The 24,167-nt window shown below is 46.6% G+C and overlaps 1 protein-coding gene across 4 annotated transcripts in view; it reads left to right on the top strand.

Annotated features, from left to right (window-relative positions):
- INPP5B (inositol polyphosphate-5-phosphatase B) overlaps window positions 1–24,167 on the top strand; it is a 923,852-nt gene that overhangs the window by 289,577 nt on the left and 610,108 nt on the right. For all 4 annotated transcript variants that reach the window (XM_078681233.1, XM_078681230.1, XM_078681231.1 and 1 more), the window contains one exon: window positions 18,567–18,657. Coding sequence is in view for 3 of the 4 variants with exons in the window: in XM_078681230.1 (XP_078537356.1) it covers window positions 18,567–18,657 (91 nt within the window). In the remaining variant the exon portion in view is untranslated. The remainder of the gene's footprint in view (window positions 1–18,566; window positions 18,658–24,167) is intronic.

Raw genomic sequence — 24,167 nt, 5'->3', positions numbered from 1 at the left:
TCTCTTCCCTCCGTCTCGTTTGTTTAATTTAACCCGCTCCGCCCCCTCCCCTTCCCGCCGTGTCGCATTTCTCCTCCCCCCTCCCCTCTCTTCCCTCCGTCTCGTTTGTTTATTTTACCCGCTCCGCCCCCTCCCGAGTTAGCCCACTGCTCTCTTCCCAGCTCTGAAGATCATCCTCGGCAAAAGAGCCGCCGACCCGCAGCCAGCATCAATGCGGTACAGACCTAGGACTATGCTGGTAAGTACTGGCCTCCGGTGCAAATGCTTGTTAAATTTCTAATAAATAGCATCCGAAATATGTGTTTTTGTGAAAAATTGCAGCTTCTAGACCACGAGAGGATGAATTGTTTGTTTAGCAAGCGCTTTCACTTTTGAATTACAGAGCTGGGAGTGGCAGAGCTGACTGCTGAGCATAAGAAGTGAGATCTCGCCTTCTTTTCATTAACACAGGATTCACGTCAGAAACACCCCCTCACCTCCACTCCCATCCCTTGCCTCACGTCTCCCAGCACTGCAAGTACGGCTAGGGCTCGGTCCCCTTCCTGTTGTGCTCATCCTGATGCTTAGCTCCACTGCCTGCACACACCCTCCACCATGTTGCTTTTACTTTAACCCACACGCTGACCCTCGTGTTGTTTCTATATCCCCCCCCCACCCCCCCCCCCCCCGAACAATGCTGTAAATAATAAAAGGAAACCGTGATCTAAATTAACCTTTTGGCTGCAAGGCATTGCGTTATTTAATCCTTTATTTCATTACAGCTAAATTGTCATGTTCATAAAACCGGAACCTCGACCCCATAACGAGCCAAGCTTCCATCATGTGGGTTCTGCCTCCCTCTAAACGCGATGTGGTGTTTCAGCCCGATCTGCAGTCTTTGGAACTCGGGAACCCGGTTCCAATCGCAGTTTTGGCTCAAACTCTGGAGATTCTGGGCAAATCCCCTAATTTCCTGATGCCTTGAACAATGCATGTGGCCTAGTGTAATGTAACTCTCGCTTACGCAAAGTGCTCTGATCCCTTCTGATCGAATTCACGCTATATTCTACAAACTGCAGAAGACTGCACTAAGGGGTAAAAAAAAAAAAACAAAGCCTCAACATAAGAAAACACGAATAAACACTCGTTGACTGGCCGATTTGTACACAGTGGACCCAGGAAATCGGGACAAATCACAGCTTCCCTACTTAAATTTATAATTTTCAACAGATATTTTGTGTCAGAAACTCCTCCTTTTCCTGCATTAGGTGGAGCCACGCACGTCCAGTGAGAGCCTTCCTGTTGCGCCCTCCCTGCCAATCCTTTCCTTGTCGCAGCCCCCCATGCCCCCCCGTCTCAGCAGCTTGAGCTACGGCAGCAACTTTAAATACTTGCCACACAAGTAGGAAGAGCAGGCCGCATTCCTCCCCCTCACCCTCAACCCCTCACCCTCACTCACTCACCCTCACCCCCTCACTCACCCTCACTCTCACTCATCCTCACTCAACCACCCTCAACCTCACTCACCCTCAACACCTCACACTCACTCACCCTCAACCCCTCACCCTCACTCACTCACCCTCAACCCCTCACCCTCAAACCCTCACCCTCACTCACCCACCCTCAACCCCTCACCCTCACTCACCCTCAACCCCTCACTCACTCACCCTCACTCACCCTCAACCCCTCCCCCTCGACCCCTCCCCCTCAACCCCTCACCCTCACTCACCCTCCCTCACCCTCAACCCCTCACCCTCAAACCCTCACTCACCCTCAACCCCTCACCCTCAACCCCTCACTCACCCTCAACCCCTCACCCTCACTCACCCTCAACCCCTCACCCTCACTCACTCACCCTCAACCCCTCACCCTCACCCCCTCACTCACCCTCACTCTCACTCACCCTCACTCAGCCTCAACTACTCCCCCTCACCCTCACTCACCCAAAACCCCTCACTCACCCTCACCCTCACTCACCCTCAACACCTCACTCACCCTCACCCTCACTCACCTTCACTCACCCTCAACACCTCACCCTCAACCTCAACCCCTCACCCTCACTCACCCTCACTCACCCTCAACCCCTCACCCTCACTCACCCTCACTCACCCTCACTCACCCTCACCCTCACTCACCCTCACCCTCACTCACCCTCACCCTCACTCACCCTCACCCTCACACAGTGCAATAGTTCTCAGACCATTTCAGTTAGAGCTTTTAGAAATGTTTATGGCTTTTTTTATTTGTAATACTTTAGCATTGGCTACAGGAAACAAAAATGCTAAACATTTACAAAAAAAACCCATAAACAATTCTAAAAACACTAACTCTAATGGTGCGAGACCTATTGCATTTCCAATGCTTGTTTTCTTTTTATTTGCCGATCCGAGTTGAAATGGCAAATAAACAGAAAAAAAAATCAGCCAGAGTGTTTTTTAAAGCGTGGGTGAGTGTACCAGCATGGACCGCGGTTGGGAGGGAAACAGAGAGGGCATTGGCGGGGAGAAAAAAAAAGTACTTGTTGCAAAGTGGTGCGGAAGGGGAGGAAGACAGGTGCAAGATAATGGGGTGGTACTTACTGTATGTAGGCCGACACGAAAGAGCAATGCATAAAGGGGGCACTCTGGTGATAGTGAGCTACAAGGAGAAGTATATGAGTGAAACATCACCAAAGCACATGTAATATCCTGGAGGGCTTAATCAAAAAGAAAAAAGCAGTTGAAGCACAGAAGCCAGCCAATGAGACCATAAAGAGTCTGTTCCAGTGGGGGGACAAACACAAGAGGGACAAGCTGGGACAGGAATAAGAAGCGGGCAAAGGAGAATAATAATAATAATAATAATAATAATAATCCACATTTGTAAAGCGCACAATCACCCGTAAGGGTCTCTAGGCGCTGGGGGCCGTCGGGAAGATTAAGCGAGCTATTGCCCAGAGTCACATGGTGCTGGGCTAACCTGCCGCCGGAGCCGGGGATCGAACCCTGATCCCCAGATTCCTGCGTCAGTCGCCCTGGCCGCGGCGCCACACCTCTCACCGGAAAGTCAACTAATGGTAAGCACTGGGCAGGCTTATGTTCATGGGAAGTCACAATATATCTGTCTCAATCAAACCGAAAAAAAGAATTAAATGGAGCATGAGACCCATTTTACATACCTGCAACATTGAGCTTGGCTGCCTTGATCACTAGTCGAAAAGTAGTCTTTTTGCGGGAGATATCCATAAGGAAGGTATTTATTTCTGTGTATTTTTCACTGTCCTATAGCAGTGTTAGTCTTACACCAAAAAGTCTAAAAATAGCGGGGCTTCCATCTGTCCCATCTCGGGCTCTGTTATTAGTCTCACATCTCAGGGCACTGTGGTGCTATGCTAAGCTCATACCCGATACGGGTATATTCATTATCGGGGTGTTTTCATTGGGATGCAACAGGTGGGTTTACCAATATCGGCTTATATACATAGGGTATAGGTTTGTTTCCGAAACCGGAAGTTGTGTAACCTTTTGACTGTACTTATTTTGTCGATCTCATAGGAATTTCATGCTTTTCAAGCCTCTCTACAGTTTAGCCGTTCCCATTACTCGATTCCAATACCGTTAAACTAGCTTAAAAAGTATGTCTAAAACTACCCTTTTTTAAAATTAACTTTTGGTTAAGAGGATGACCTGTATTATATATAAGTAGATGGGTGCTTTGCTGTAAAGTTTTGTTCAGTAATACGCCCAACGTTTGAGAAAGTGGTGATTCTTGTACATTTTGAAGGTAAAAAATATTTTTCGGATGAACAAAGCATGTTGACATAATTTTAAAATCTGCAAGGCTTGCTTCATAAAACAGCACTTTGGGCCTGCCTACTACTGTGTGTGCGTCGTCCGTAGATCGGTAGTGAGTTTAGCTTTTATTAGCATGTTTTTTTAAAAACTGTGTTTCATTTCTTTCCTCCTTGTCCTTGGACTGGCACCAGATCAAGAACAGTCCTCCTTTTATTCTCTGCCGCCTTTCCTCGGCTGCCTGCTTACAAAGGCACTCATTCAGGGATCCGTGAACTATTTTTTGTGATATATTTTAAAAACCTGATCGACGAGTAAGTACTGTTATATTTCCTCTTCAGTTTGACACAAAGGGGGTTATGGTTAAGCACGCATGCCTTTTTATCCACGTGGTTTGTTTAAATAAAGAGGAACATGTGTTTTCCGATTACCACAGCATTTTATGCGTTTTACTACACTGAATGGAAACTCATTGAGGAGCCAGGGAATGGTATGCTAAGCAACAGGGGTCCATGGTCATTGTGATTTTAGATTGCAAGTGACCGTCCCGTGGAACTAAGCTCTGCATCATTTGACACAGTCCTACTTCATTACTCGTGTGGTGTTTAATTTTACCTGTTGCATTAACTTGGACTAACCCTCAACAGTCTTAAGAAAAAATACCTCTGAAGTGAAATTTAGCATGAACAACCCCCTTCACTTCCAAATACCAACAGTTTGACCAACTGTGATTGTTTTAGTGGCCGGAAAGTAATGTGGCCACTTTGAGGACGAGGCCCGTTGCTTTCTCGCCCTCCCTGGCCCTCCTGGCCCTCCCCCGTCTCTTTGCTCTCTTCTGTGTTGCTTCAGCGTAATCCTCACCCTTCCACGTAAAAAAAACCCCACACTTTTGCACATTTTCTTTTCTTTTTAGTTATAGACCCACCTGTGATCGGTAGTTACAAAGGAAAAACAAAGCATTTTGTAGGCCGAATCAAAGGCTTTTATTTGTTTTGTGTTTAGGCCCCACCTGCTGGCAGGGCACATCCCCCTTATTATGGGTCTTTTGTGTCATAAAAAAACCTATTAAAATGGGCTTTTATTTCACCCAATAGTTACCATTTGTTGGTATCCTTATCACTGTTCTTTGCTGCCTTCTAATTCGGCAGAATTTGCAAGGTGTCACTTCCTTTTGTTTGTTTGCACATGGATCAAGTACAGGTTAATTAATGTTAATTGGGTCCACCCGCTGCTTGTGCTATGATTTAGGCACCATTCTTTTTTTGACACTTTTTTAGGTTTCGGCTACCGTCCCACTGCGTAAGCAGTGGGTGGGCGGAGCCGAAATCTTTTGTTAGTAGTATGGGGGCCTGAACACGCCCCTCTTCTCCATTGGCTGGCCTTGTAAATGCTGGCCAGCCATTGGAGGAGAGGAGCGTCACTGAGTTCAGGGCCCGCCTTGACGCGATTCGGGGGCGTTTCTGTGTGTTTTTTTAAGCCCCGCCCCCCCACACCTTCCCTCTCGGCGGCCCGTTGTCTGAGCCTTCTCCCTCCCGCCCACTCTCCGTGCCGCCTCCCTCCCGCCCGCCCACTCTCCGTGGCCCTTTTTCACCCTCCCACCAGCCAGAGCACCTTCACATCCGAACGCTCCTCTCGCCCGTTGTCCGTGCCTTCTCCCTCCCTCCCGTCCGTCCACTGTCCGTGGCCTTTTTTCACCCTCCCACCCGCCCTATCCCAACCCCAGCCAGAGCACCTTCACATCAAACGCTGCCTTATCTGGGTTTAAAATGCGGCAGGACAGCGGCCGGCGGCCTTTGTCACGGAAATCAGCGGTAATGTTAGCAAATGTAAAAGCAGTTACACCAGACCTGGTAGATGGAGGGAACAGCAATATATTGAACACCAACACAGATCACCCCCTCCTACAATGAGGGGTGCGCTCTGAGGCTCTGGGGTGCAGAAACAGCCGTCCTGTCCCTTGAACGTGAAACCCACAGGTGGCCGCGCTTGGACTGAAAATCCTGCCCAGTCCCCGGTGATAATTATCGATGCGGCATTGGTGGGTCCGGAGGCTGCTGCTCTTTCAGGGTTGAGCCCTCCTTTTCTTCTACTGTTACCTCAATTTAAACCAAACAAGGGGTCAATAGCAGGGCCTAACTGGCTCTTTATCTTCCATTGTGCCCGGTACCTGGCATTCGTTAATCCCCTGTGGGCCTCCCAGGATGGAACCTGCCCTGTTCTCACCAGCCCTAACCCCTGGGCCTCATTGTCCTGCCGGAGGCTTCAAAACAAAGGGGATTTAAATCGCAAATTGAAAAAAGCTTCGAATACAATTGCCACCAAGAGTAATCTGTGAAAAGCAACAGAAAGCGGCAAGCATTTTCTACACGTATTGTTTTAGTTTCGCTACAATTATATGAAGCTGGTATTATTTTCCTGTGGGGCGGCGCGTAGATCCGAAAAACGACCCAGATCGGTGTAAAGAACAGGAAGCGAGGTACTTACACAGAACAATATGGTTTCAGATAAAGTTATATACATTAGGATGTGATGGGGGGGGGCGCAGGATTATGCAGTCCTGTGCAGGCTTTTTTAAAACGCAGTGCAATGGGATTTTCCTTAGCCTAGAATCACACGGTTTGTTTGGGTTAGGTAGCGCCGAGATTAGAGCGCAGCTCCTCACTTGAATGTAAATATAGAACTTGTCGGAGTGACGGTCATTACGAATTTCCGAGCAAGCCGGGGTTAGATTGTTTAAATAAACAAAACAGAAAGGTTATATTCTCCGGATACGCAACACATGTAATTGAACAAAAGGAACATTAGCGAGTTTTAAAAATTAACACCTCGTTAAAACCATTCTGGAATTGATTACTAAACATTCATCGTTCGATTTGTATGGCGGCGGTACCGTGGGTTCAGCACCAGCTGACCCTATGTAATGCTCCTGACGGGGGCTGTTGTTGAAGAAGAAAATGCATTCTGGTACTTGTAGTTTTGATGTCATCAATGAGCCCAATAGACTGAACTACCAGATTTCAAACGTCTGAAGAAGGAAGAGGCGGGCCTGGAGCATCGTGTCCTTGTGGTAGTCACTAAGAAGTCTGAGGCCAAAGTCCAGATTTTGCCATTCGTATGTTTTGCATAATTTCTTGTTTTTGGTGTTACGATAAGAACACTCAAGACTTTGGTCTCTTCAGAATACCTCTTGTCGCTCCCTTAGTGGACATTTTGGCACCACAGTCCTTTTGTAGGTTCCCGTCTGTCTCTTTTTGTAACTGTCCCTGTCTGTCTCCGAGTGCCTCTCTCTACTCCTCTAAGTGGATGTTGCGGCTGCTCCATCTTCTTCCGGATCCTAATCTGCCTTTTTAGTGCCTGTCTCAGTTTCTGGTTCATAATGTCTCTTGCCACTCCTTTAGTGAATGTTGCGGTGGCTTTGTCTTTACATCCTAGTCTGTCTCTTTTTGTGTTTATCTCTGTGTCTCTCGTCGCTCTCTTAGTCTTACAATGTCACTCTCAAGATGTCTCCTGCTGCTTCCTTAGTGGACGTTGTGGTGACTCTCTCTATTTGTAGTTCCTCATCTGTCTCTTTTTGTGTCTTTTTGGCTTTTCCCTTTAGGTGGTACAATGAGAACTTTCAGTACTTTGATTGGTCCCACAGTGCCTCACACTGCTCCCCAGACACAGATGCTTTCACATACACAGGCAAACACACATACACACATACATATGCTTTCACATACACAGGCAAACACACACAGATGCGCACACACACCCAGGCATTCACACACACACTGATGCGCACACACACACTATTGACAATGTAAATGACAATGCCATTTATTTACCTGTTTTCAAAACCAACACATAAATACAAATTTTGTCATTTACAATGCCAATAGCTCTAACTTTTCCAAAGGCGAAACTGTTGCATTGTAAATGCTTGTTTATAGCTTGAACTCAACTCAGTGTGTCAGCGCTTTAAATGAGCTTCAGTTACATTTCAGAGCTTCACAGTCTTTCTTCTTTTTTGAAGGAATGGGACATTAAGTGATTTGCCCAGAATAACAGGATGTTGAGAGACTTGAATTTGGTTCCCCAGTTCCGCTCGTAGTGCCACATCCTTCTCCTAATACGAATTACATTTTAACCAACCAACAATTCTAATGAACCAGTTTTATTACACACAACCAAACATTAACAATTCCTAATGTTGAACAAAAAGTAGAATTTTTTCAATTTTAATAAACCAACAAAACTTTAAATATTCGCTTTACTCAGTTGGTTTGTGGTGGAAGCTTTCAGGATATCTTGGAAGTTTACCTTCTGCAAGACTTCTAATTCAGTGGCCATAATGGCAAGTGAGTTCAGTCGTTCTTGTGCCATTGAAGATCGATGACAATTTTTCAGTAGTTTTAACTTCAAAAAGGTTCATTCACCAGTAGTGTTTGTGATCACGAGACACCTATAAATTCTTAATGCTGTCCTAATATTGGTGTCCCTTACTCCAGCTGCTGCGCAGTGGCCCGGTCAAGCCAGGGGGACACCAGTAAAATTCCCATGCAGTCTCTTACATCCTGAGTTCACTGTGGGCGAGTCACAACGTATGAGGCTCCCCCCACAGTAAAAGCTCAAGAATTAGGTGCTCAAAAAGCAACAAATCCGGGCGGCCCATAATGTCAGAACCACCTTCTAACTCTGGGATTTTGAGTATGCAAGTTAAAAGGCCTTAAAATATACAGACTTTGGAGACAGTCCCACAAAACCTCAAGCCAAAGATGATCGGTGCCCAGTAGGGCACCTGGGCACCCTGAAAAAAGCTGAGGCTAGATGGAAGTAGCAAAAAAGTAGGCCAAATTGGTTGCGTTTGGGTAGGACTTCAGGCCAAATGGCAAGTTGGAGCCCTTTTTCAAAAGGCCTCCAGCCTGCAAGCAGTGAGAGAAGGGCTGATTACCTGTTGTATACCTCTGGGATATATGTTTATATTTTGGTTTATGGGTTCCTTGTGGTTTCACATGTTCTGGCATAATGGAAGAAGGACGTGCCATGCGACCTCTGCAAGCTCCTTGTCTTTACATTTGGTGTTTTGCGCCTTCTCTTCCACATGGAAACTATTATTCACCTGGATTTGGTGAAGAAATTATCATAAGCTCCGAACATCAGTGGTATTTGTGTCCCTGATCTTTTGCAAGAAGTTATCGGTGCCTTGTTAGGACCATGGTAAACACCACCCTTCACATTTGTTTCACTGCTTCCCTGTACATTTCATACATTTTGGTGTCGCGAACATTACCTGTGTATTTGTGTTGCCATATTTTTGCTTCCTCCCAGGGTCGTGATTTATTTATACTCCGTATTTAAATTAAATTCGACTTGGGCATTACGTCGGGTTTTATGCAACAATTCTTTGGTACCTTGAAGTAGTCCCATTCAAAAGTTAGCACAGCTGAGTTGTCAGCGTGTAACCCTGTAATTCACAATGGGGCTTCTAGCCTTTCTACAGTAAAAACGAGAATTTGCAATTGGTCCCACTTTGTAAAGTTTGGACCAAAGCCCATCCTAACCAGTACAGCAAATAGATAATCCCACTCTATTGTGTCGAATGCCATTGATGCATCCAGCGACAGCTGTGCAGAATCTTCTCTGATGGTGTCACACCTGCCCGAGACCCCATTCAACTGTCGTAAGTTGAGGGCAGTATTCCTCCCAGGCATGAACCCGGTTTGATCAGGGTGTACAAGTTCAGTGATGCAAGGGATAAGCCTGTTGGCCAACGATTTCTCCAATATTTTCGCCTCAACCATGAGGAATGATATCGGTCGATACGACCGACGATCGTCGGGTGATTTCCCTTGTTTGTGTATGACAACGATGGACGTTGTCCTAATCTCAGCTGGTAGTTCCCCCCTCTCAAGGCTCTCAGTATACATTTGTAGCAGGTGGGGAGAGAGCTTAGCAGCCATCGGTTTCAAGAATTCAATTGGGATCCCATTGGGCCCCATGGCCTTCCCCGAGCGGACGTCCTGGATAGCTTTCTGAATTTCATCCTCAGTGAACGCGCCCTCCAGGTTCATATGTCTTCTTAAGTGTATATAGTCCTGAATTCTTTAAGTATTGGCTAGTAGCAAGTTCCAGAGCTTGGTGGCTTATACTGAGAAAGCTTTTCCTCCTACGGATTTCTTATGGTGAGGTGGTATGATGATTTGTGGTGCAAGACTGGAATGCAATGCCCTGTTTTGTTTTTATTGTTGAATTTAACTTATAGGTATAGTGTTCCTTTTCCTTGGGAGGCTATGTTGGCAGTGCAGAGTGCATTGAACATAGTAGCCCCTATAGCTATACATAGCCAATGGAGCAATTGCAGGACTGCGTTTTCTTGATTGAAGGCGGAGGAGTCTTGCAGCAGCTTTTTGGATTAGTTGTATGTTCTGTAAGATGAAATCCACCAAGGTAGCTTGGAGATTGCAAGGGTGAGTATGGCTTTTTGTTGGAATCAAAGGTATGGGAATATGTGATGCTGTGTTTTCATTGTGTAGAAGAAGCTCTTTACAGCACAGCAGGGATATACAGTAACGGCTGCTAACAAAGGGGGGTGGTGAGGTGCTGAGGGAATGAAAAAAAAGGAAGTACCTCTCCTCCATCCTGTTCTATCTTCCTTCTTCCTCTCTACAGTCCCGTTTGGTAGCAGGAAGCACCCAGGCACACAGGGTCCCCTGAGCCAATCACAATACTAGCATGCAGCGTTGTGATTGGTCTGAGCCTTTGAATGTTCCTCACCAGGCTGTGTGAAGCAGCCTGGTGGGGAACATGCAAAGTGCCCAAGAGGGCTGGCCAAACAGTCATGCACACCTAGGGAATGCAAATCACTCCTCCCCTTGCTCTGGCAAGCCCTGCCCCGCCACTGACTGCAATAGGAAAAATAAAATGATAATAACGATATGTTATTATCATTTTATTTTTCCTTTTGAGCAGTGGGGCGACGCTCCTCTGGCTTAGCGGAGGAGCCGCTAGTGGGGATAGAGCAAGGAAACACATGCACACTCACATGGAGTGCGAAAAGAAAAAACTAGATGAATATGAGTCATCCAATTAAGAGGTGGTAAAAAAGCTATGCTCCAGCGAAGGCACAAATGCAAGAAGAGGAAGGAAAGTCGTTTAATAAAGAAACAAGGAAATGTGATCGGCAAGAATGGCAACCAATAGGAAGCAGTTGGCTGGGTCAAAAGCCACTGTAAGTGGTAGGAATTTCCACAGTAGGTGTCAACAACAGAGAGCTAGAAGCTTTCTGTAAGTGAGATGTAAAAAAATGGATGTATATTCAGGGAGTGGCCTAAGCCAGGCAATGTGCATGCACAGGAAATTTTATGTTTCGATTACCGAAAAAAAAATGTGGCTTCTGGTTTTGTTGTGGAAACTAAGTGCTCCAACTTGGCGTTAGTCAAATATCTCACCCAAGATAAAATTGAGAAAACCACTTAAGATTTCAGTGAAAGTTTTTCATAGAAAGAGGATTTTTTCCGCCATGGTAAAGATGTGGGGGAAAAAGAAACATTTTTTCATTTTGCGTCTGGCTTGGGGCTTTGTAGCTGAAAATTGTCTGTTTCTGTAAGTATATTTTGATTAGCAATTAAAGTAAAGTACTCATATTTCCCTTAACATTTCTTTCTTGTTTGTTAACGTTGTCACTGTCAAGTTTATGAAGCCCCGGAGCTAGATGTTGTCATTCTGTCTTTATGGTATTTCATAGAAGTAGTAGCTACATGGCTTATTGAACAGGTCAAAATTTTGGATAGACACTTTTTGTACAGGGTCTGTGAGACGACCTCTCCCAGCTCTTCGGTTTGTGCCGTCTGGACAAATCTTGCACAGCACAAAGCAGTTTGGAGAGATAACTAGACATTCCGCCTAGTTATATAATTCACGAGTCAGAATTCCTTCTTCTGTTTGGCTGTGAACGCAGAGCTGGTCGGCTGCAAGTTCACTGGATTCACAATTGTAATGTATCCGTACTGCCATGATCATCAGTACCTTACGTCTTTAAGGGAGACGGTGCGCACTGCTGTAGTGACCTCGGTGGACCCATACAGCAGACCGAGGCCACTGGGTGCGTACCCCGATGGCCACGGTTGTCACTTGGGCAGTGAAAGGCTTTACTTGCAGATAGTTTATATTGTACGCGAACAATGTATACTGTGCGGACTGTCCAGTCAGTACATTCGGTAACTATTCCGTGCTATGCAGCTGCAGAAGCAGTCACATACTATTCATACGTTGCCTTCCAAATAATAAGATAGGAGAGCACCCATTTCCACCTCCTTTTATTTTGAATTTTTTAAATGAATTTGGCGGAATTTTAATGAACTGAAAGACGCCCTTTGCGGGATGCGATGGTAATTGTGACTCACAATGCATGTGCTTGGGGGAGGATCACGGCTCCACTGATTGCAAGGCGTGCCAACGGTTGAAGCCGAAGTCGCGGTGGGAACGCCGGATGAAACTTCTTTTGGCACGCATGTCTAGATCGGCTTCGTCACCTCGCTCAGCTTCTGCGGAAGGTTTTCGGAGCGGCCGTCATTGTCGTCGTCCTCATCCCTCTCCTCGGCCGCAAGAGCTTCGCTCCCCTGTTTTTAAATGTTGCAGTTTGTCCCCGAGGGCTAGTTTCCGGCCTGTTGGGGGCGTGGGCTCTCCGTGGGTGATGCGGCTCCGCGTAACGCCCCCTATCTACCGTTTCCCGGTGAGGGGGCGTCGAGAGCCCAGATGGAGACGCCACAAACTCCTGCGGAAGTCCCTGTGGTATCGCGGGAGGTCACCGGGGCTTGGGTCGCATCCCCGAGCCCCCCCTCGGCCCTCTAGACAGGTGGCGATCCTGTCCAAGGCCGAGGTGATGCTGTTACGGCGCCGGCAGCTGCTGGCCCTGGCGGCGCCACAGGAGTCAGCGGACCCCTCTCGTCCCGTCAAGGGTCGAGGCTGGAGGGGGACCCCTCGTCCCTCCCCCGGCCCTTCTCATCCCTCCAGCAGGCGGCTGCCTCGTCATAGGTCGAGTCTGCCTCGGTGGCGCCACAGGGGTCAGCAGGCCCCTCTCGTTCCCTCGTGGGTCAAGGCTGGTGGGGGACTCCTTGTCAGTCCACGGGTCCCTCTCGTTCCTACGCGCAGGCGGCTGCCTCGCCAGAGGTCGAGTCGGTCTTGGCGCCGCCATGGGGGTCGGCCGACCCCTCTCGTCCCCTCAAGGGTTGAGGCTGGCGGGGGACCCCTCGTCCCTCCCCGGGCTCTTCTCATCCCTCTACGCAGGCGGCTGCCTCGTCGGAGGTCGAGTTGGCCTCGGTGGCGCCACAGGGGTCGGCGGGCCCCTCTCGTCCCCTCGTGGGTCGAGGCTGGAGGGGGACTCCTTGTCGCTCTCCAGGTGTTTCTTGTTCCTCCACGCAGGCGGCTGCCTTGTCGGAGGTTGAGTCAACGGCACTGCCCCTTGACCGCCTCGGCTCCAGCCCAGCCCCGGTCCCCTGCGCCGTGTGACGGGGTGGAGGCCTGTCCGGCATCTCCTGTGTTGCTGGACAACGACGACGCCCTGCTCCAGGTTGCGGACTCCACATAACCGGACAGGCATCAGATCGTGGATTCATCCTCAGACGCCCCCTCTTCCCCAGAGGTTGGGCGCCTGCGGTGTTGTCCTCGCCGGAGATGGGCCGCCACGTTGTGGCTTTCTCCCCGACATCATCAAAAGACGGCTCCTTGCCGTCACGCCGGAGGAACCACAGGTCCCCCACTCTTCGGTGCCTCTTTCTCCTTTTCAGGCCTGGCCCTTTCCCGCTCCGCTTGGTTTAGGAGATGGCCGTTTTAGTTTGTAGCAGTCGCCCACGGAGGAGCTACTTTTTCCGCCGCGGGTGCCTACGGACGTGGGTGCGACCTTCGCTCGCGCTGTTTCCACGGCAGTGGGAATTTTGCGCATGGAAGATCCAGCTGCCCATTTCCCCGCGGATCATTTTTTGGAGGTTCTTCACCAGGACTATGGTGGGAGGGAGCTGCTGCTCCCCTTTGAAGGTTCCCTCCATTCTTCTCTGAAGGGGACTTGGGGGTGCCCTGCCACGGGGGATCCGGTGCCCCAACACCTTCTGCACTGGCATCTTCCTGTGCCGCGTGACCCGGTGTGGCTTTCCCTCCACCCCTCCGCCAAAGGCCCCCTTTTGCTGACCGCCTTTTCTTCCCTGCCGTCGCTGTTGACTCCAACCTCCCGGGTGACCTGCTGGACTCTTGGGGCTGCAATATGTTTGCTTCAACCAGTGCGGTTCTGCGGGCCCGTAACACTTTATGTGTGTTGGCTAGGGCCACATCTTGCTTATGGTACTCGACGGAGTCCCTTGGATCTGCAGCTTCTCAGGAGGGTGCTGGTGTTGACTTGCGGCACCATGCGTTAGATGGCCGGAGCTGGCATTGTTTAGTCTTCGCTCCGCTCTGGACAACTCGGAGGTGCTTGGTCGTGCCCTGGCTTCTTCGGTTGCCCTTCGCCGCCATGCTTGGCTTCGGGACAGTGTGTTCCCGGAGAATGTCCGGGAATGGCTGGTGGATCTTCCCTTTGATGGCACCCTCTTGTTCCACGCCCCGGCAGACTCGCCCATCCGGAGGTTCTTGGCGAGGCGTTGGCCTCCTCCTCCTCTTCCTCTTCCTCCTCCTCCTCCTCCTTCACCCTTCACCCTTCTCCTCCTTCTCCTTCTTCTTCTCCTCCTCAGTGACCTGTGGGTTGGTCTGGATTTTGTGAGCTGTTCTTTCATTGGGGTGCATAACCCCTTGTTGTGTGATCTGTGCGCTTCATGTGCCTGAGAGTCCTCCTTGTTGGGACTGTGGCTCTTTTGGCTGCTGGCCGTCCCTTTTTGTGTGTGTGTTTTATTGAAGGTTTTTCACACCAGGTTGTCTCTGAGTCTAGGCCTCCTGTTCTTCCCTTGGCTGCTTGACAAGCCTTCTGCGTGTTTTTTTTCGCCGTAGCTCTTTCTGTTGTCCTCTGCTGCGGAAGTTTCTTCCTAAGAGGGTTCCGATGTTTGGGACTAACATACCCTATGTGGGGTACTGGTCGCTGTTATATAGCTCGTTATGTGCTGGGGAGTTGTGGTTGCCTTCGGATCTCTGCCCTCCATGGCGCTTTTGTACTTGAAGGTGCAATTTTCTTGTGCTGAATGAGAATGCCTGGGTGGCACCCAGAGGTGTCCTTCTCCGGGGTTGCTGCGCTGTTCGTCAGGTCTGGCCTGCTGTCTGCGGCCTGGCGTCGTGACTCTGGTTCTGCTCCTTTTGGCTCATGTGTGCGTACCCCTCTATGTTGTCAGTCCCGGCCTTCTTCACCCTCATGTTCAATGGCCTGGGGGTTGGGAGGGTTCTTGTGTTCCTCCCTCTTTTGGGGCGTAGCCTGATGGTCTTCCTGGGTGCCCCGGGCTGCTCTTCCTTCTTTCTCCCTGTCTCCTTGGAGCCTCTGGGTTGCTCCTCTTCCTCTTCCTTGCCTTGCCCTTGAATGGCGGTTCTGTAGCCCTGTAAGGACGTGGGGTGCTTTGGCCTCCCCTTGCCTTGCCTTGTTTCCTCTGTTGAGGGGAATGGACTTCCTCCTTTTCTTCTTCCCCCGCCCCCCGTGGGATCAGTGGCGTTCTGCTATAGGGGTTCCCCTTGCCTGCAGGGACGAGACTCCTTGCCTTGTCAGTTGGCCTGGTCCCCTGTGGGGCCTTCCGTTATGTCCAGGGCGGTGGGGCCCATTTGCAGACCCTCCTTCCCCGTGGGTATGGCTAGGGTATCTATTCTATGTTAAGGAATCTGCGGCTAGTAGTCTCTATCAGATGTATGAGTTACTTACTTACTAGAAAACTGACGTAGGCGCGACGGGGTGGGACTTATGTGATTTCGCTGACGTCACGTACGCGAGCGACACCTGGGCGGAGTCGCGTGATGCCGTCCCCCCGGCGCGCAGGGATGCTGGGTAAAAAAGTTTCCGGAACCAGTCTCATGCCTGAGGATAATTCTACGTTAAGGAATCTGCGACTAGAATCGTCTCTACCAGATACATCATTACCGAAGGTAAGTAACTCGTACTTTGTGCATTTGACCCTTTAAATCCGAATCTGAACCATATAGAACATGACGGTATCTGTCGCTTCTAACGAATGTCCTGCTCACTAGGCGCCCCTTTAAGTCAGTAAACATGACGCTTCTTACGCAAAAGCAGTTAAGAACATGGCGGTCTAGGACAACTGTTGACGTTGACATCTGTTGTGATATGCAGGCCACGAGTTTGAATCTCTATACATACATGTATGTTAAGTATATTGAGTACCATTAAACTAGTGATTTGAAACGTCTGTTATTTACATCTCCAAGATCGTCAAAAGTCTGGTGTGAAGCGCTATATAAAAACACATTAGTATTCTTGAAATCTTAATTTCTACAAAAATAGAGTAGTATCTCACGGTTGCTCTAGCACGCTGCTTGTGTACGCTGTGGCGCTGCTAGAAGAAAATGCATTTCTTAGCAACGGTGTCTTGATAAAGAAAGGTGTGAATAACACGTATTTTTTCAACTACAAGCTATAAATAATTTTAAAAACAATGTTCATAGCGGATTGTTTCCTGCCCCACTGCCCCATTTCCAACATGGGTCTGCATGGTTTATTTGTTATATAAAGTCAGAGCCGCTGGAATTGTGCTAATAGGCTTAACCTAATCATGCTTCCGGATTGGCTGAGTTATGTGGCTTTTATGACATTTGAACATTCTTGGGTACTGAGGCAATACAGATACCAATCCTGCACATTCAGGAAATATCATATCCTGCTGCGAGGGCTTAACGATTTGCTGAGCTAATGAGGGAGAGGGGCTTTAATGATTGGTATAGTCCGTGGCACAAAAGCTGTAAAGCTTTTAAAACATCCCATCCCCTGAGGATAACATCTTCTAAGTTAGTCAGGGAGAAAGAGGAAGACACATATTGGAATTTTGAAGCTAAAGTTCTATAGTAGCCTTTATTGGTCTTCTGCCACACTGTTGTTTTTAGTGTATGGTTGTATGTCAGAATATCACTGTCCGAAATACGATCTGATTTTAATATCCTGTCTTAAATACCTTTTACAAAAAACACCATCTCATTGGGTGTAGATTTTCTGTTATTAACTTGAATGGGGCACTATTTTTGTAAATAATATTTAGGACCGAATATTTGTCGTACAACGATCCGGTGCGGATATTCTGGTCCCATACCTGGCGCGGTTCTTAATCCTAATGTTCTAGTTCTGTTCACGAGTATGTACAAAGTCTTTGAATGAAAAGGTGCTGTTTATTTCTCACCATTCACACTGCGTTTTAAAGACTGTCCTGTAGGTCACCGTGGTGCTTATTTTATGTTCACTCCGTGGCTCAGCCGAAACCAAAAGTATGCCTCACAGTATGTTAATTATGCATTTTCTTAGTAAAGTGCACACCATATGAACGATCATTCCGATATTTGCATTTGGTTTGGAGGACCAGGAGAAGGCTGTAGTCACTAGAACATAGTGGCGTTCCGGACTGATGAGGAAAGATGCATTGTGTTGCACAACTGCTGAATTTGTACCAATGGTTGTAGTTAGTGAGCACCAGCACTCAGTGTGTGGGGCAAAGCACTTCCTTGTTTATCATCAGACTAAGACCCAAAGAAAGAGGGAGGAGAACAGAAGCGGGAGGAAGAAAAATACGGAAAACGATGACCAAGCAAGAACACTGGTTGGAAAGAATCTTTAGAGTGAGATAAAGAGAGGAATGTAGGGTGGTGAAAGAGGCATGAGGTGAAATCAACACTATAAAGGTTTGCATTAGGCAACTGCAGCATTCGAGACTCCCACCAAGTAGAGGAGTGAGGACGGGCAAGCAGTAACGGCTCTCCATATTCAGGGACCAGGTTTCATTTATAAATATATAGTAATGGTCACAACCTGGCCATTTACAACTTATTCCAAAAACGCATAGCTGGTGTCCATGCATTCATATATGTATTTAATAACTTTATAGTTCACAGTGTGTCCCCTTCCAGCCCCCTAGTCTACTCTTGTCTAACTGGTCAGTGCAGGCGTAGCTTGTCATTTAAGTTGCACTGGTGAGCGGAAGGAGTATGACAGAAGTGGACAGTGAGGTCCAGGGCAGGTCTAGTCAGCCTGAACTAAATTGTGAAGCCAATTCCCACACTTTGGTTACCCCCTCAACATCCCAGGGTTGGGTGCTGTTGAAAGTAGGGGAGTGGCTTAATTCCCTCACATTATGAAGGGTACATATGTTTAAGAAAATATGATAAAGGGAAGAGTAAAAATAAAAACCACAATTGTTACTTTATTCTTTTTTCATCGCCCTAGAAATTAGCACTCTAGATAATATCTAACTATGCACTTGTAGAGTGAAGAAAACGAGTCCAGGTGAGATTTTTCATTCATACCATTTACTTCCATCTGTTTGGGTGTAACTTACAAATCCTTCGATTTATAAGTGTTTTTCTGATTCATATCATCAGTCTTGAGATGCAGTGACAGAGCTGGGGAGGGGCTGGTCTGTACTGCTGCATTGATATGTGCTTTAGTATCGCTTCGCCTGGTGTCCCGGCACAGGAATAGCGGAGTAAACAGGTCAAACTGGCTAGTATTGGAATAGATGCGGTTGTTACAGAAAGTGCTGCAGTGATAGGGGAGTATCAACATCATATATATATATATATATATATATATATATATATATATATATATATATATATATATATATATATATATATATATATATATATAACATTATTATTATTTGTATCTTTCAGTGTTGTTACTATGGTAAGATAACTTATTGTGTGTTTTCCTTCTAGGTTCTCTACATACAAAAGATAACCAGCAGAACGATAAATTAAAAGTGAGCCACAAGGAGGACCACACACATCATGCCAACGCAGCAAATAGGTAGGAGGATCATGAAAATGATGCAAGTTGTGCATGGACCAAGTACATTTTGGAGCAGGCTAGCGCAATGAAATGTAATCCTGTGGTTAGCGGCTGGATAATTACAGTTAGAATCCATGTCCACGTGTAGACCATTGTTTTCATGGCTATGCAAGCAGCCCAATAACGCCAGCACAGTCTATTGAACCTGTTCCGCAAAGTGACTCCTTGTTATCTGCAAACATACCCCTGTGTGTTATCATGGGTTCCAAAGTACTCAGCTGGTGGATTTGTTGACAGTGCAGAAAAGTGGGGCAGCAGGCTCACCTGCCTCATGCTCCGGTGTATTCGATGTTATTCATTTTAGTTAGTCTCTCCCCGTAGAGCTTCTCTGTATTTTAAGCTCTGGATTGAAGTTTCAATAGCCGATTACCCAGTTTGCACAATCTGGTGTAAGATTTAATGACATGTCTCCTTCTAAACGCTTTGTAAGCATCTCGGGTAGTATTCAAACTCGTCGTCCAATGTTTTTAAAGCAATTCTTGAATGTGTCGGTTTCCTTTTCCCAACTTTGTTACGGGGTACTTCAGCAAGTACCCAAATGCCATCAAGTCACCCATCCCTGTCTACATGTAGTAAATCCACTATCTGCTCTCTCAGGGGTCTGTTTAGAGAAGGTTATGTTATTAGTGGTCAAGTCTCTAACCCTCCCATGCTCTCACTAACCCAGATGTAGTTTATTTAGGAATAGAGTTTATGACCATGTAAATTAAATGCATAGCTGGGTGTGACTTATGTCATGTCCCTCTAGGAGTCACCAAGGTTAACGTGTGCATTATTCTTTTGGACCATTGTGGATATTTGGTCTGTCCTCTTTCACTGTGCTTCGCTTAACCTATGGTGTTGTAGTGCACTAGGTTAAAATAGCCACCAACAGTGATATTATTCTCTGCCATGTGCAGAACATTCCCTCGTTCTGTATTGTGAGCTCAGACAGGGATCGGAGTTAACTGTTTTCCATACGTCTCTCATATTTACCTACCAGGGCGTTCTGGTTTGCAAACGGTGTTTGTTTAGTGAGTGGAATGGCTCCCTCGCCTGCCTTACTCTCGGTTGAAGCCGTTTATCACTGAGCAAATGGCTTATGTCACAATTAACTCTAACCCTTTTTTCATGGTATGTCTCTCCTGTAGATATAGTATATATTTGTTCATTAAAGAGGAGACTGAGGGCTCTTAGTTTTTCAGCTCCGGACTTTTCAGTGTTGCTATCTTAGTCTCTTGTGATCAGTTTACGAGCCATTGTGAACATTTTATCTCACGTGGTAGGATTGGTCTCAGTCTCTGCCCAGGGGCATGGATAAATATCACTGAATTTCTATGGCCTAACTATCCTGGTCATTCCCGAAACCTTTATCATTTATTTTCTCACTTCAGTCTGAGCGACATCAGTTAATCCTCAACAGCGTTGCCAGGTGATCCACAACAAGCGATTCAACAACAAGATATTTCCATACTAGCCCATAATATCTAGTGTTATTTTCTATCCCTTGCATCCAGGGCCACAGGATTGGAAAATAACCAAGTGCCTGGTTAATTGTTCCCTCCTCTGTGGCCCGGTTCCCCAGTATACATAAGCCTCTTTTGAGTGATCACCTGCTACTTTCCATTCCATTTAAACGCTCATTCAGAATTGAAGGGTCCCTTATATCATATCTTCTTGGAAGGTCTCCATCACGAGCTTCACAGATCTCTAGATCAGAACCATAACTTGAAACGTGCTGGAAAAACTGTTCCTCACATTCTTTGATAGTGATTGTGCTTCAAGTATTTGCATCCTTCATTAATTTCTCCTTCGGTTTGACATTATGGCTGTCAGAATTTCTATTTGTTTGCACATCTGCAGTGACCTTATGAAGCCTCATTTGGGGAACTCAACATATGACATTGAATTGGAAGGGCAGAGGTCAAGAAATACCCATTTGATGTTTTTTCATTGGTGGCAATTGGCAACACTTCACTAGGGACTTATCCAGAGGCATGCTGGAGTAATGGCTTCAATGTTGGATACTTGTAAAGCGCACTGTTACTCTACCTGAGTGTCCTGGCGCTGTAGACCGCTGGGGAACCCGTCCTGGTTTTCCCTGTGAGATGGTCCCTTTCTGGGTATCTCCAGGGTGAAACCAGGCATCCCCGGCATCTGTGGAGGGCCGTTGTAGAGATGAGGCAAGCTTAATGCCCAGAGTTACCGAGTGTGTTCACTGGTTAGAGTAGGCACTGAGGCGAGAATTATCGAGTCCGTTGACCCTGGTCCAAGACCCTGCCGCGTCGGGAATTGAACCCTGGTCCCGGGCCGTTCTCTGCTTACAGGTCTGCCGCCTCTAACCAGTGAGCCACACCTCTCCACTAATATTATTCCCTATACCATTCTGAATGGCAGCAAATGTGACTCCTTTCTCATCCTGATGGCATTCAGTGTACTAGAATGATAATCCACCCCGTCATGGTTGCCCGAGGGCACCTCCCTCTCAGGCAAAAGTCGAGCATCCTGGCTCAGTCCACTTCTAACTATTACCTCTGACAGCAATCAGAGCACCTACAAAACCTCTAATATGAAATCCCCGACCAGGCTTTGTTCACATTCTTGCTTTGCCCATTTCGGGGATATACTTTCTCTTGGCATGTTCAAGGGAAACCTTGGACTGAAAAGTTTAATACGGCTGTATTGTTTGACCACACTTCTCTGCTGTTTTTGGGTGCTATTGGGGCTCTAATGTAGTGTTTGTGAGTTAAGGATACAGAGACAGATGGAAGCAGAAGTGCATACCTCCCTCCCCTCAGTCCAGCTGCCCATCAGTGTTCCAAGACTCAGCTTTTTAAATTCAGTTCCTTCTGTTATGTACACTATTTCTCAACCTTTGACTGCACTCCCCAACAGTTATTATGCACTAAATTACAACCAGCAGATATTGACCCTGCATTATTAACTCTGTTGAGGGCTTTCTCTCAGAGACCTGAGGAGCGATCAGGGCAGGTTGGGGTGACATGCAATCCAAAAAGATCTCCACCAGGAACTATTTGAAACAAGGATTTTTGGTGACCCCCGCACTGTTCAATTTTCAGTTAACACCGTCCTGTGGCCACTTTTCTACTTTGTCCCATGACTGAGGTTAAACAATCTGTTGGTACTGTCATAGGCTGATGATTTGGTATTTGTACACGAGACCCCAGTCAGTCCATAACGACTCCTAAGTGCATTGAAAGAGTGTATTGTTATTAACCACCCTCCGAGAAATTGCAAATGTAAAAAATCCTGACATTTTGGTGGGACTATAATACATTTGGCTGGTTAATTGGCTGTAAATAGTTAAAGTCAACTAAGTAGTTGAACTGGTTAGGGCTAACGCTTAGTTCTACTTTAAATTGAGCAGCACAACAGCAGGTCCTGGAGTCTGAAGTCTTAAATCCAACAGATATGCATATGCATAAACCATTTCAACAACACTTTTGCAGTTATTCTACCCCAGTACAGTGTGTGGAAATGTGCTTTTTAATGAGCACACCGGTGCAGGGGTCACCCTTCTCTGTCCACGGGTCCTTAGACTAACAAAATAGAGATTGACATTGAAGCTGGAATTCAAAATAGCAAGTTTATTCACTCATGAGTGAGACCACGTCCATACAACACCCTCCCATGTTCCAGGAGGTAGTAGCTTGAATACACCTACCATGGTGCTTATATACTGAGTTTTCTGCACTGGTAAGCATGTGGATACAAATAGAAGGCACAGGCCTACACAGAAATGGTTACCGACAAACATGGACAGATGGAAAATCACTTAGTCAGCAAAGTGGGAGGGGGAGCAGGAGTGCTTATGGCAGCACTAAGAGATTCACAGTTGAGTCTGAGACTAGGTGTTCTGGCAGCTATAAACTCTTTAGCATGCATATTGCTTTTAGCTGAGTCAGGAAGTCAACTGAAATAGACAGCACAGACAGGGAAAAAAGACGAGCAGCAGAGGATGGGAGAATTTCAAAGCCAACAAAATGGATGCCACAACCAAGATGGTTTTAGTTTATGCTAACAGAAATGATTCCAGATTTCCACAGAAGACCCTTTTAGTTTATGCTGAAGACATTTTCTTATACTTTTGAAGGAATACGAAAAACATTGTGCACATCTATCTCCATCAATTCAGTAATTTCTTGGTCCATTGCCAAGCGAGCATTTACATTTGTGACATTTCGTTTAGTCGGTATACATGAGGTACAAGTAGAAATACATAGGGAACAGAGCATTGGGCCACATTGAAAACATAGGCAACAAGAAAAAAGAATAGCAAAAATTATACCTAGGGCTGACAATAATTTCCAGCCCCATACAGTAAACATGTTCCATAGCCATCCAGTCAAAGACCATGTCCCTGAATCCTGGCGGATTTCAGTGGCTATTTTGTGCATCTTGGAAATTGCATCAAAAACAGAAGGGGCGTGGTCAGGGATGTAAATGCAGCAGCTACTCCCAATAAGGCAACATGATCCACCATGGTCAGCCAGGATGACATCAAGGATCATCCTGTTTTGGAGCGTCACAATTCTTGCAATTTGTAGTTCTTCTGTGATATTTCCAAGCACCATTGCTGTCTGATTGGTTACAGCCTCTACAACACGTGCCAAGCGTTGGATCTTTCTGCTGTTTAAGGCAAAGAACAAAGAAGAATAGCCCCAAATTAAAGTCAATATACTGCTGCAGTATCAGTTTGATCCACCTCATCATTGTTTATTTATTGTCCTCTTAAATCGGTTCTTAAAAATGTCATTATACAGTTTATAGTCTTTATGGTAGGATGAAGGTGCCAAAAACACACGTGGAAGCAAAAAAGACATGTAGCAGCTACCTGACCACCCTATAGGTAGGTGATAATAACCTTTACTTCCACAAATGAAATAAGTATTATGTGAGGACAAAAAGCTGCTATTGTGTATTCCAGTAATATTCAACACAAAGTACAGTCTCTTTTTCCCACAAGTATACTGCCAATACTGCTCACACAGAGATCTGCTCGCGCTCTAGTGACAGCAATAACAGAAGGCCCATTTCCTATGGTTGTTCGAGTTTAGGGAAAACATATTTCGCTGAGGATACTCGGCCATTTCCCATACAGTTCCGTTAGCTTGTGGATCTCCTTCCTCATCAGGGTAACAAACCCTATTCAATTGAGCATTCAGCTTTCCTACATCTGCATAAGTAATGTTAGCAACTTCAGAAGCCCACAACATTGCAAATCAGGCTCTGCAGGAGCCAGTATGTGAAAACGACAAGGGAATAAAAGGCTTTCCTCCCTTTTTCTGATGAGCTAGCATCATTCCACATACCCATCTGTTGGTAACATTTGTAGCATTGTGTGTATGGTGCAACATCTGAATGAAAGTGTTATTGAGGTAGGACATTCTGTGCTTCTGCTCATGATAAGGAAGAGTAAAGTAATAATGTTCAGTGGGAACAGGCGTGTTATCAGGGAGCAGACTTCG

The sequence above is a fragment of the Lissotriton helveticus genome, chromosome 3_1 (genome assembly GCF_964261635.1).
Source record: "Lissotriton helveticus chromosome 3_1, aLisHel1.1, whole genome shotgun sequence".
In the NCBI taxonomy this organism is placed as follows: Eukaryota; Metazoa; Chordata; class Amphibia; order Caudata; family Salamandridae; genus Lissotriton; species Lissotriton helveticus.
Note: the sequence above shows the minus strand (reverse complement) of the source record. Positions and strands in the feature narration are given on the sequence as shown.